We start from the raw sequence: 13,521 nt of genomic DNA, 5'->3' as shown, positions 1-13,521 counted from the left end.
GAGGGTAATGAATCGGCCCCGGTAAACTTTCTGCTCAATTATATAGATTTTGCAGGCGTAGAGAGGGAGCCCACACCACTGGTCCGCCGACCAGCGTCTTAGACACCTACTAAGATGGCCGCTATAGGTGTAGGTATAGCAGCCTACAATTCCCAGAGTCCCCCAACGGCACCTCGCAGGCCGTGCAGGTAAGGGAAAGGGAAAGAATTCAGACGCGATGTAGTTGCCCCCAAGCTGAAAGAAGCAAAGAAGATGCAAGCGGGGAATGTATAGCTTCAGAAGACACCCGGCTTTTCGCCTCAGGTGTGGAAAATAAAGGTAGATAAAAGCGAAGGAAGTGCACAAATTCACAATAAGGTTAAAAATGACAATGTCACAATTACTTATAAAGCGCTAGTATACAGCGCAAGAGTCCTAAAAGCAGCAGTAACAGTTGCGTAATCCAGGCGATAGCAATCAGCGCGAAGTACTGTCAGTGCCACAAGCATATATTTAAAAACGCTCGCAGTCAGCAAAATACACAACAAGTTTTAAAATAGGCTATAAATCATCAGAGAATGCCTCCTCAACTCCGTACCCAGCCTCCGCCTCAGGTTCTGGCGGGAGGGTAATGAATCGGCCCCGGTAAACTTTCTGCTCAATTATATAGATTTTGCAGGCGAAGAGAGGGAGCCCGCACCACTGGTCCGCCGACCAGCGTCTTAGACACCTACTAAGATGGCCGCTATAGGTGTAGGTATAGCAGCCTACAATTCCCAGAGTCCCCCAATGGCACCTCGCAGGCCGTGCAGGTAAGGGAATGGGAAAGAATTCAGACGCGATGTAGTTGCCCCCAAGCTGAAAGAAGCAAAGAAGATGCAAGCGGGGAATGTATAGCTTCAGAAGACACCCGGCTTTTCGCCTCAGGTGTGGAAAATAAAGGTAAATAAAAGCGAAGGAAGTGCACAAATTCACAATAAGGTTAAAAATGACAATGTCACAATTACTTATAAAGCGCTAGTATACAGCGCAAGAGTCCTAAAAGCAGCAGTAACAGTTGCGTAATCCAGGCGATAGCAATCAGCGCGAAGTACTGTCAGTGCCACAAGCATATATTTAAAAACGCTCGCAGTCAGCAAAATACACAACAAGTTTTAAAATAGGCTAGAAATCATCAGAGAATGCCTCCTCTACTCCGTACCCAGCCTCCGCCTCAGTTTCTGGCGGGAGGGTAATGAATCGGACACAGGAAGAAACCCCTCAAATAGACATTTTTCCACAACTTCACTGGCCCGGTGGTATGCAAAGACTTCTGTCAGTAACACACTAGGCCAGCCACCTCGCCCAGCCCCGGATTGGTTCCGTGAAATCAAGCAGCACTCACAAGAATACCCAAGTGCACTACCGCGAGCACCGGTCTTCCGCAGCTGATCTTTAAGCGGATGTCATCATTCGATGGATCTAATTCTTATTAGATGTTTGACCCACCCATCACCCGAACCTAATACCCTCACTGTTATAGATTGCTTTATGTCACGTTTTTTTCTCTCCACTACCGCATTTCCCTCAGGATGGAATGGACTAGAGTACCACAATGCAATGCCCATGCTGGCCATGGCCTCCTTGTAAGCTCGAGAGCTAAACGCAGCACCCTGGTCAGAATGTAGCATGCCGATTGCGTATGTGCCGATAAAGACTCGCAAATCTTTTATAACAGTTCTGGCATCAGCCGAGCGCTGGGGCCACATCCAAATGAATCTCGTGCAGGAATCCACTGCGACCATGATATATGTATAGTTGCCATCCCTTTGTAAGGGACCACAGTGGTCCAGGTAAACACATGCTAATGGTTTGTCTGAGATTAGAAGGGGCGTCTGCGCAGGTCGTTTCACTGTTGATACCTTCATTTTTTGGCATATTTCACATTCTAAAACATAGTTTCTAGTCTGTTTTCTCATGCGTGGCCACCAGTACCTCTGTTTTAATAACGATACTGTGGCGTAAACACCTGCATGTGCAGAGGCGAGCCCTTCGTGTGCCACTAAGATTAGTCCTAACCTGTGTTCCATGTTTGGAATTGCCCTCTCCCCCACTCCAGGGATTACAGCAGGAGGAACATTGTTTGTATCAGTTTTGTATGAGTACTTTACTGGAAAGCTTTTTGGGAGTGTCTCACCACTGTCTTTTACTGAAGAACTGACAGCTAGCATTATATTGCTGTCTATTTTTGTTTTTGACCGGGTGATTGCAGCTACGGAAGCCGTTTGCGTAGCTGCCTTCGCAGCTTCATCAGCCAATGAATTCCCTGCAACATGAACGCCATCATGCTGATGACTCAGTGTATGTATCACGTGAGTCTTTTGTAGTTTTTTCCGCAAAAGAACTACTTGTTCCCAAAGCATTTTATGTTTGATTGTGCCACCTTTTGCATCTTTGAAACCATTTTGAACCCAGTTCTGCAAGTAATCATTGTAAGACTGGACACAGTAATATGAATCGCACACTATAAGTGTAGGGAATTCGCGATCAGTATTTTCAAGCGCCATTTTAAAAGTCTGTAGTTCAGCTCGCTGAGCAGTACAATCTCCGAGTGATTGAGTTTTAGTGACCAATGGTCTACATTTTCCCTCGTGCCAACGACCTTTAATAATCGCACACGTAGCACTATATGCTTGTTTACCCCCAACTGCGGGCTGTGCTGAACCGTCTGTATATATATTATACAGCCGTACTGTTCCAGAGGCAGAATTTCGGTCGGCAGAGGACATTCGTATTCGTATTGCAGAAATTCTTGCGTTTTTAGGTTAGGATCAAATTCGTATACTACGTCTGGTGCAGCAAGAGAATTAACCCATTGTATTCATCTCGGATGTAATGCTTTAGCATTTGGAATGCTTGCTCTTGTTACTGCTCTAATGCAGGTATAGGTGTAACGATTATTATACGTTTACCTTGTGCGAGGGCTCTTTCTTTTGCTACAGCAGTTTGTACCGCAGTTAGAATTTTTTCAGTAGAACTGAATTTCATTTCAGCTTGTGTGTACAAGTGTGATTTGTAAGCTATTAGTACTGTTTCTCCCTCATTGGAGGTCAGGCATGTAAATCCGCATCTTCCTGGGATGACTCGGATTACAAGGTTGAGTTTGTTTGCGCGTGTTTGCAGTTTTGTTCTAGTTAACATGTCTGTTTGTAATGATCTTAAAATTTCTGTGTGTTTCTGAGTCCAATTAGTTGGTTTAAAATCAGGTTTTATTAATTCGTAGAGTGGTTTAACCCTCTCTGCATAATTTAGAATGTAAGTTCTTCCGAAGTTCAGGAAACCTAGAATTGATTGTAAGTTTTTCAGCATTTTTGGAGCTTGGAGTACTGCACACTTCTCTAAGAAGTTGTCGGCTAGGCTTTTGCCTTCACTTTATAATTCATATCCTAAAAATAGGACTGTTTGGTGGGCAATTCGTGATTTTTTAAAGTTAAATTTGTACCCTTCAGATGCGGACCCAAGTAGGATGGTGTTCACTCTTTTCAAGTGTGTCTCCAGGTCATTGTCTGTAAGATAGATGTCATCGACATAAGATAATGCCTCATCATCATACATTTGTAGTACCCCTGTTACCCTGGCTGAAAATAATCCTGGGCTATTCTTGAATCCCTGTGGAAGACGACAGAATTGCTTATGGGCCCCCATGCTGGAGAAAGCGGTCAAATACCTGCTTTCTGGTGCAATGTTTTGACAGAAAAAAACATTTGAAATATCTAATGTCGTTTTATATTTTTTGCGCACAATATTATTCATTAGTGCTGCACTGTGTGAGTTTTGTACTGCAATTGTTCTGCAACAAGAGTTTAGGTGTCTGTAGTCCAAAACTAGACTATATGAATCGTCTTGCTTGGAGACAGGAAACAAAGGATTGTTCATTTGTGAGTTGAATGTTTCAATCACCCCCTGATATTCTAGTTGATCTAAGATCTCTCTGACTTGTTTTTTAGCTTCTTGCTGAACAGGATACCGCCTCTGTGCAGTAGGTTGATTTTTTAACTGGATTTTATGGTGAGAATAATCCTCATCCCATCCTACATGATTTTTATATAATGCAGGAGCTTTGGCCACTGCCCATTTTCTAGCATATGTGTATTTTTTATGTATTGGAGTGTGACTTGAGAAGGCAGGCATAATCACTTCTTCGCCATGTGGGCACTCCCTGACAAACTCTGGTGGCCAGTCTTTTTCTGCTAGAAGGATATCATAGCCTTTATTTTCCTAGTTTTATCTCCCTCTATACGTAATGTTATTTCATATAGTTTATGGGGCACGCTAACTCTGGTGTCTGCAGTTTCCACTTGAATGTATTCATTCGTGTCCACTGTCTCCAGAAGACTCATCAGGATCTTGCGAGCTATTGTCACTTCTGCTGCGCTGTCTAGCATTGTTTGGGCCCACTCTCCGTTCTTGAGTTGTGTCCTCAGGATCCTCAGCATGTTTTATGTTAATACTGGCTACCTTCTTTTTGGGAAATTGTAATTTTTTATTTTGATGAGCAGCTTCTTTGTCTTCGGACTTGACGCGCTCTTCTTTATGTTCTGACCGTCCCCATCTTTCCGATTTCTGCGAGGAAGTCTGAAAAGATCGAGCGGGAAGTGTATCAATATCTTGATATCTGTCAGGTTTTCTCAAATTTTCCCTATTTCTAAGGTTATATCTTTTTAGGTCGAAGGCCTAAAAGGCTGCGCTTGCGCAGTCTTAGGCCGGAGATTTAATGAGTCTGAGTAGCGGTGAATGTCCCTCCTCCGTGCCCCCTCTCTCCTTCATTGGCTGGCTTCCTTAACGGAGGCCAGCCATTGGAGGAGAGATGCGTCACTCCAAACAAGCTCCGTCCTTTTCGGATTTGGGGGCGTAATTTTTGATGTTCTTTAGACAGTGACGTTGCCTGTCACTCAGAACATCAAAACACGCCCCCAAGTCCGAAATTTGCCGAAGGATCCTAAATGCCATTTTCCCTTGATCGTGTATGCGAGAAGTCGCTGTTACAAATCTCTTTGAACGGGTGAGTCTTTTGTTTTTTATCCCATTTTGTTTTTTTAGGCTAATCTTATGTTTTTTATTTCATTTGTAGGTCCAACATGGCCCGTGGCGTCTTCCTGCAGCGATGTGCACCGCTGTGGACGGAGCGCTTCAGACGGGTATGTATGTTGCTGTTGTTTCCGTGTAAAAGTAAGCCATTTTGTTTTTTTTTTAGGCTAATCTTATGTTTCTTATCTCTTTTGTAGGTCCAACATGGCCCGTGGCGTCTTCCTGCAGCGATGTGCACCGCAGTGCACGGAGTGGTTCCGACCCGCGGCTCTTTTGCAGATTGAGGTGAGCTATCTTTTCAATTTTAATAATCTTATGTTTTTTATCTTTTTTGTAGGTCCAACATGGCCCGTGGCGTCTTCCTGCAGCGATGTGCACCGCTGTGGACGGAGCGCTTCAGACGGGTATGTATGTTGCTGTTGTTTCCGTGTAAAAGTAAGCCATTTTGTTTTTTTTAGGCTAATCTTATGTTTCTTATCTCTTTTGTAGGTCCAACATGGCCCGTGGCGTCTTCCTGCAGCGATGTGCACCGCAGTGCACGGAGTGGTTCCGACCCGCGGCTCTTTTGCAGATTGAGGTGAGCTATCTTTTCAATTTTAATAATGTTATGTTTCTTATCTCTTTTGTAGGTCCAACATGGCCCGTGGCGTCTTCCTGCAGCGATGTGCACCGCAGTGCACGGAGTGGTTCCGACCCGCGGCTCTTTTGCAGATTGAGGTGAGCTATCTTTTCAATTTTAATAATGTTATGTTTCTTATCTTTTTTGTAGGTCCAACATGGCCCGTGGCGTCTTCCTGCAGCGATGTGCACCGCTGTGCACGGAGTGGTTCCGACCCGCGGCTCTTTTGCAGATTGAGGTGAGCTATCTTTTCAATTTTAATAATCTTATGTTTCTTATCTTTTTTGTAGGTCCAACATGGCCCGTGGCGTCTTCCTGCAGCGATGTGCACCGCTGTGCACGGAGTGGTTCCGACCCGCGGCTCTTTTGCAGATTGAGGTGAGCTATCTATTCAATTTTAATAATCTTATGTTTCTTATCTTTTTTTGTAGGTCCAACATGGCCCGTGGCGTCTTCCTGCAGCGATGTGCACCGCTGTGCACGGAGCGCTTCAGACGGGTATGTATGTTCCTTTTTTTTCCGTGTAAAAGTAAGCCATTTTGTTTCTTTAGGCTAATCTTATGTTTCTTATCTTTTTTGTAGGTCCAACATGGCCCGTGGCGTCTTCCTGCAGCGATGTGCACCGCTGTGCACGGAGTGGTTCAGACGGGTATGTATGTTGCTGTTGTTTCCGTGTAAAAGTAAGCCATTTTGTTTTTTTTAGGCTAATCTTATGTTTCTTATCTCTTTTGTAGGTCCAACATGGCCCGTGGCGTCTTCCTGCAGCGATGTGCACCGCAGTGCACGGAGTGGTTCCGAGCCGCGGCTCTTTTGCAGATTGAGGTGAGCTATCTTTTCAATTTTAATAATGTTATGTTTCTTATCTTTTTTGTAGGTCCAACATGGCCCGTGGCGTCTTCCTGCAGCGATGTGCACCGCTGTGCACGGAGTGGTTCCGACCCGCGGCTCTTTTGCAGATTGAGGTGAGCTATCTATTCAATTTTAATAATCTTATGTTTCTTATCTTTTTTGTAGGTCCAACATGGCCCGTGGCGTCTTCCTGCAGCGATGTGCACCGCTGTGCACGGAGCGCTTCAGACGGGTATGTATGTTGCTGTTGTTTCCGTGTAAAAGTAAGCCATTTTGTTTTTTTTAGGCTAATCTTATGTTTCTTATCTCTTTTGTAGGTCCAACATGGCCCGTGGCGTCTTCCTGCAGCGATGTGCACCGCAGTGCACGGAGTGGTTCCGACCCGCGGCTCTTTTGCAGATTGAGGTGAGCTATCTTTTCAATTTTAATAATCTTATGTTTTTTATCTTTTTTGTAGGTCCAACATGGCCCGTGGCGTCTTCCTGCAGCGATGTGCACCGCTGTGGACGGAGCGCTTCAGACGGGTATGTATGTTGCTGTTGTTTCCGTGTAAAAGTAAGCCATTTTGTTTTTTTTAGGCTAATCTTATGTTTCTTATCTCTTTTGTAGGTCCAACATGGCCCGTGGCGTCTTCCTGCAGCGATGTGCACCGCAGTGCACGGAGTGGTTCCGACCCGCGGCTCTTTTGCAGATTGAGGTGAGCTATCTTTTCAATTTTAATAATGTTATGTTTCTTATCTCTTTTGTAGGTCCAACATGGCCCGTGGCGTCTTCCTGCAGCGATGTGCACCGCAGTGCACGGAGTGGTTCCGACCCGCGGCTCTTTTGCAGATTGAGGTGAGCTATCTTTTCAATTTTAATAATGTTATGTTTCTTATCTTTTTTGTAGGTCCAACATGGCCCGTGGCGTCTTCCTGCAGCGATGTGCACCGCTGTGCACGGAGTGGTTCCGACCCGCGGCTCTTTTGCAGATTGAGGTGAGCTATCTTTTCAATTTTAATAATCTTATGTTTCTTATCTTTTTTGTAGGTCCAACATGGCCCGTGGCGTCTTCCTGCAGCGATGTGCACCGCTGTGCACGGAGTGGTTCCGACCCGCGGCTCTTTTGCAGATTGAGGTGAGCTATCTATTCAATTTTAATAATCTTATGTTTCTTATCTTTTTTGTAGGTCCAACATGGCCCGTGGCGTCTTCCTGCAGCGATGTGCACCGCTGTGCACGGAGCGCTTCAGACGGGTATGTATGTTCCTTTTTTTTCCGTGTAAAAGTAAGCCATTTTGTTTCTTTAGGCTAATCTTATGTTTCTTATCTTTTTTGTAGGTCCAACATGGCCCGTGGCGTCTTCCTGCAGCGATGTGCACCGCTGTGCACGGAGTGGTTCAGACGGGTATGTATGTTGCTGTTGTTTCCGTGTAAAAGTAAGCCATTTTGTTTTTTTTAGGCTAATCTTATGTTTCTTATCTCTTTTGTAGGTCCAACATGGCCCGTGGCGTCTTCCTGCAGCGATGTGCACCGCAGTGCACGGAGTGGTTCCGAGCCGCGGCTCTTTTGCAGATTGAGGTGAGCTATCTTTTCAATTTTAATAATGTTATGTTTCTTATCTTTTTTGTAGGTCCAACATGGCCCGTGGCGTCTTCCTGCAGCGATGTGCACCGCTGTGCACGGAGTGGTTCCGACCCGCGGCTCTTTTGCAGATTGAGGTGAGCTATCTATTCAATTTTAATAATCTTATGTTTCTTATCTTTTTTGTAGGTCCAACATGGCCGGTGGCGTCTTCCTGCAGCGATGTGCACCGCTGTGCACGGAGCGCTTCAGACGGGTATGTATGTTCCTTTTTTTTCCGTGTAAAAGTAAGCCATTTTGTTTCTTTAGGCTAATCTTATGTTTCTTATCTTTTTTGTAGGTCCAACATGGCCCGTGGCGTCTTCCTGCAGCGATGTGCACCGCTGTGCACGGAGCGCTTCAGACGGGTATGTATGTTCCTTTTTTTTCCGTGTAAAAGTAAGCCATTTTGTTTCTTTAGGCTAATCTTATGTTTCTTATCTTTTTTGTAGGTCCAACATGGCCCGTGGCGTCTTCCTGCAGCGATGTGCACCGCTGTGCACGGAGCGCTTCAGACGGGTATGTATGTTCCTTTTTTTTCCGTGTAAAAGTAAGCCATTTTGTTTCTTTAGGCTAATCTTATGTTTCTTATCTTTTTTGTAGGTCCAACATGGCCCGTGGCGTCTTCCTGCAGCGATGTGCACCGCTGTGCACGGAGCGCTTCAGACGGGTATGTATGTTCCTTTTTTTTCCGTGTAAAAGTAAGCCATTTTGTTTCTTTAGGCTAATCTTATGTTTCTTATCTTTTTTGTAGGTCCAACATGGCCCGTGGCGTCTTCCTGCAGCGATGTGCACCGCTGTGCACGGAGTGGTTCCGACCCGCGGCTCTTTTGCAGATTGAGGTGAGCTATCTATTCAATTTTAATAATCTTATGTTTCTTATCTTTTTTGTAGGTCCAACATGGCCCGTGGCGTCTTCCTGCAGCGATGTGCACCGCTGTGCACGGAGCGCTTCAGACGGGTATGTATGTTGCTTTTTTTTCCGTGTAAAAGTAAGCCATTTTGTTTTTTTAGGCTAATCTTATGTTTCTTATCTCTTTTGTAGGTCCAACATGGCCCGTGGCGTCTTCCTCCAGCGATGTGCACCGCTGTGCACGGAGTGGTTCTGACCCGCGGCTCTTTTGCAGATTGAGGTGAGCTATCTTTTCAATTTTAATAATGTTATGTTTCTTATCTTTTTTGTAGGTCCAACATGGCCCGTGGCGTCTTCCTGCAGCGATGTGCACCGCTGTGCACGGAGTGGTTCCGACCCGCGGCTCTTTTGCAGATTGAGGTGAGCTATCTTTTCAATTTTAATAATCTTATGTTTCTTATCTTTTTTGTAGGTCCAACATGGCCCGTGGCGTTTCCCTGCAGCCGATTGCACCACTGTGGACGAAGCTGTTCAGACGGGTATGTATGTTGCTGTTGTTTCCGTGTAAAAGTAAGCCATTTTTTTTTTTTTTAGGATAATCTTATGTTTTTTATCTTATTTGTAGGTCCAACATGGCCCGTGGCGTCTTCCTGCAGCGATGTGCACCGCTGTGCACGGAGTGGTTCCGACCCGCGGCTCCTGCGACAGAAAAGTAAGTTATTTCTTTAAAAATATTTTTATCTCCCTTTTTTTATGATATTGTTATTTATTGTATTGCCGAATAGCTGTCATTTAATTTGTAAAAAAAATGTTTGCGATATTTACATTTTTTATTTCTTTGACGAAAGTGCTATTAATAATTGAATAGGGGGAGTACTTGCTTTTAATACGGCATGGGCGGGGCACGTTTATTCCCGTTAACGTCATTTCCCGATCTCGTCTGGAAAGTTCGACAGGTAAGCGAGCAACTTTTGTCTGTTGATGTAATGTATTAATTATTTATTGTTACATTTACGGTTTTTATTTACAGGTAAGCCAGGTTTGTTTGTTTTTTACGGTTCATCTTATGTTTCCGTCGAGACTAAGCGAGCAACTTTTGTCTGTTGATGTAATGTATTAATTATTTATTGTTACATCTACCGTTTCCATTTACAGGTAAGCCATGTTTTATTTTTTTTAGGCTCATCTTATGTTTCTTATCTTTTTTCTAGCTCCAACATGGTCCGTCGAGACTCCCTGCAGCCGCACGCAGTTTTTCAGACAGGTATGTATGTTTTTTTTTGTTTAGGATCCAAGTAAGGCATCTTTTTATAGTAGCTAATGTTATGTTTTTTCTCTTATGTTTAGGTATAACATGGTTGATGTATGTTATTGTTGTTTTCCTTTACAGGTAAACCAGTTTTTGTTTCTTAGGCTAATGTTATGTTTCTTTTCTTTTTTCTAGGTCTAACATGGCCGGTGGCGTCGCCCTGCAGCGATGTGCACCGCTGTGCATGGAGCGGTTTCGATCCGAGGCTCCTGCGACATAAAATGCTGTTGTTTCCGTGTAAAAGTAAGCCATTTTTTTTTTTCGGCTAATCTTATGTTTTTTATCTTTTTTGTAGGTCCAACATGGCCCGTGGCGTCTTCCTGCAGCGATGTGCATCGCTGTGCACGGAGTGGTTCCGACCCGCGGCTCCTGCGACAGAAAAGTACGTTATTTCTTTAATAATATTTTTATCTCCCTTTTTTTTATGATATTGTTATTTATTGTATTTCCTAATACCTGTCATTTAATTTGTTACAAAAAATGTTTGCGATATTTACATTTTTGATTTGTTTGACGAAAGTGCTATTAATAATTGAATAGGGGTAGTACTTGATTGTAATACGGCATGGGCGGGGCACGTTTATTCACGTTAACGTCATTTCCCGATCTCGTCTGGAAAATTCTACAGGTAAGCGAGCAACTTTTGTCTGTTGATGTAGGCTCCTGCGACAGAAAAGTACGTTATTTCTTTAATAATATTTTTATCTCCCTTTTTTTATGATATTGTTATTTATTGTATTGCCTAATACCTGTCATTTAATTTGTTAAAAAAAAAGTTTGCGATATTTACATTTTTTATTTGTTTGACGAAAGTGCTATTAATAATTGAATAGGGGGAGTACTTGATTTTAATACGGCATGGGCGGGGCACGTTTATTCACGTTAACGTCATTTCCCGATCTCGTCTGGAAAGTTCTACAGGTAAGCGAGCAACTTTTGTCTGTTGATGTAATGTATTAATTATTTATTGTTACATCTACGGTTTTCATTTACAGGTAAGCCAGGTTTGTTTGTTTTTTACGGTTCATCTTATGTTTCCGTCGAGACTAAGCGAGCAACTTTTGTCTGTTGATGTAATGTATTAATTATTTATTGTTACATCTACCGTTTCCATTTACAGGTAAGCCATGTTTTATTTTTTTTAGGCTCATCTTATGTTTCTTATCTTTTTTCTAGCTCCAACATGGTCCGTCGAGACTCCCTGCAGCTGCACGCAGTTTTTCAGACAGGTATGTATGTTTTTTTTTGTTTAGGATCCAAGTAAGGCATCTTTTTATAGTAGCTAATGTTATGTTTTTTCTCTTATGTTTAGGTATAACATGGTTGATGTATGTTATTGTTGTTTTCCTTTACAGGTAAACCAGTTTTTGTTTCTTAGGCTAATCTTATGTTTCTTTTCTTTTTTCTATGTTTAACATGGTCCCTGGATTCTTCCTGCAGCCATGTGCACCGGTAAGTACGGAGTAATTCCGATCCGAGGCTCCTGCGACATACAGGTACGTTATTACAGGTACGTTATTTCTTTAGAAATATTTGTATCTACCTTTTCATTATATTGTGTGTTATTTATTGTATTAAATGATAACTGTTATTTCATTTGGTAAAAATGTTTTTGCGATATTTCTACTTTATTTGTTTGACGAAAGTGCGATTAATAAATGAATACGGGGAGTACTTGATTTTAATACGGCATGGGCGTGGCACGTTGCGTTAACGTCATTTCCTGATATCTTCTCGAAAGTCCTACAGGTAAGAGAGCAACTTTTGTCTGATGTCATGTTTAACATATTTTTAGTTAGGTGTACTGTTTTCCTTTACAGGTAACCCAGGTTTAGTTTTTTTAGGCTAATTTTATGTTTTTTTTCTTTTTTCTCGGTCCTACATGGCCCGTGACGTCACCCTGCAGGGATGTGCACCACTGTGCACGGAGTTGTTCCGATCCGAGGCTCTTTTGCAGTTTGAGGTCAGCTATCTTTTCTATTGCAATAATCTTATGTTTGTTTCTGTCTTTTGTAGGTTCCACATGGTCCGTGGCGTCTCCCTGCAGACAGGTATGTATGTTTTGGTTTTTTTTAGGATCCAAGTAAGGCATCTTTGTATTGTAGCTAATGTTATGTTTTTTCTCTTATGTTTAGGTCTAACATGGTCAATGTATATTGTTGTTGTTTTCCTTTACAAGTAAGCCAGGTTTGTTTTTTTAGGCTAATGTTATGTTTCTTTTCTTTTTTCTAGGTCTAACATGGCCGGTGGCGTCGCCCTGCTGTTTCGATCCGAGGCTCCTGCGACATAAAATGCTGTTGTTTCCGTGTAAAAGTAAGCCATTTTGTTTTTTTAGGCTAATCTTATGTTTCTTATCTTTTTTGTAGGTCCAACATGGCCCGTGGCGTCTTCCTGCAGCGATGTGCACCGCTGTGCACGGAGTGGTTCCGACCCGCGGCTCTTTTGCAGATTGAGGTGAGCTATCTTTTCAATTTTAATAATCTTATGTTTCTTATCTTTTTTGTAGGTCCAACATGCCCCGTGGCGTTTCCCTGCAGCCGATTGCACCACTGTGGACGAAGCTGTTCAGACGGGTATGTATGTTGCTGTTGTTTCCGTGTAAAAGTAAGCCATTTTGTTTATTTAGGCTAATGTTATGTTTCTTATCTTTTTTGTAGGTCCAACATGGGCGTCTTAATGTAAGCCATTTTGTTTATTTAGGCTAATGTTATGTTTCTTATCTTTTTTGTAGGTCCAACATGGGCGTCTTAATGTAAGCCATTTTGTTTATTTAGGCTAAAGTTATGTTTCTTATCTTTTTTGTAGGTCCAACATGGCCCGTGGCGTCTTCCTGCAGCGATGTGCACCGCTGTGCACGGAGTGGTTCCGACCCGCGGCTCTTTTGCAGATTGAGGTGAGCTATCTTTTCAATTTTAATAATCTTATGTTTTTTATCTTTTTTGTAGGTCCAACATGGCCCGTGGCGTCTTCCTGCAGCGATGTGCACCGCTGTGCACGGAGTGGTTCCGACCCGCGGCTCTTTTGCTGATTGAGGTGAGCTATCTATTCAATTTTAATAATCTTATGTTTCTTATCTTTTTTGTAGGTCCAACATGGCGTCTTCCTGCAGCGATGTGCACCGCTGTGCACGGAGTGGTTCCGACCCGCGGCTCTTTTGCAGATTGAGGTGAGCTATCTTTTCAATTTTAATAATCTTATGTTTCTTATCTTTTTTGTAGGTCCAACATGGCCCGTGGCGTCTTC

General features: G+C 43.1%; 1 protein-coding gene and 1 long non-coding RNA gene across 3 annotated transcripts in view; both read left to right on the top strand.

The window, feature by feature from the left end:
- LOC147703659 (serine protease 27-like) overlaps window positions 1-13,521 on the top strand; it is a 337,557-nt gene that overhangs the window by 272,482 nt on the left and 51,554 nt on the right. The window contains exon 7 of one of the 2 annotated variants that reach the window (XM_086931996.1): window positions 5,090-6,022. The exons of the other annotated variant lie outside the window; for it this stretch is intronic. Within the exon in view, the coding sequence (XP_086788122.1) occupies window positions 5,090-5,185 (96 nt within the window). The 3' untranslated portion in view covers window positions 5,186-6,022. Of the gene's footprint in view, window positions 1-5,089; window positions 6,023-13,521 lie in introns of those variants that run through there. 2 annotated transcript variants of the gene reach the window in all.
- Window positions 11,917-12,852, top strand: LOC147703661 (uncharacterized). The gene is made up of 3 exons (XR_015297592.1): window positions 11,917-12,329; window positions 12,511-12,591; window positions 12,785-12,852. It is a non-coding gene; the product is annotated as an uncharacterized LOC147703661 (long non-coding RNA).

This window comes from Lissotriton vulgaris, chromosome 7 (genome assembly GCF_964263255.1).
Source record: "Lissotriton vulgaris chromosome 7, aLisVul1.2, whole genome shotgun sequence".
In the NCBI taxonomy this organism is placed as follows: Eukaryota; Metazoa; Chordata; class Amphibia; order Caudata; family Salamandridae; genus Lissotriton; species Lissotriton vulgaris.
The sequence above is the reverse complement of the archived record's forward strand: the minus strand, read 5'-3'. Positions and strand labels throughout refer to the sequence as shown.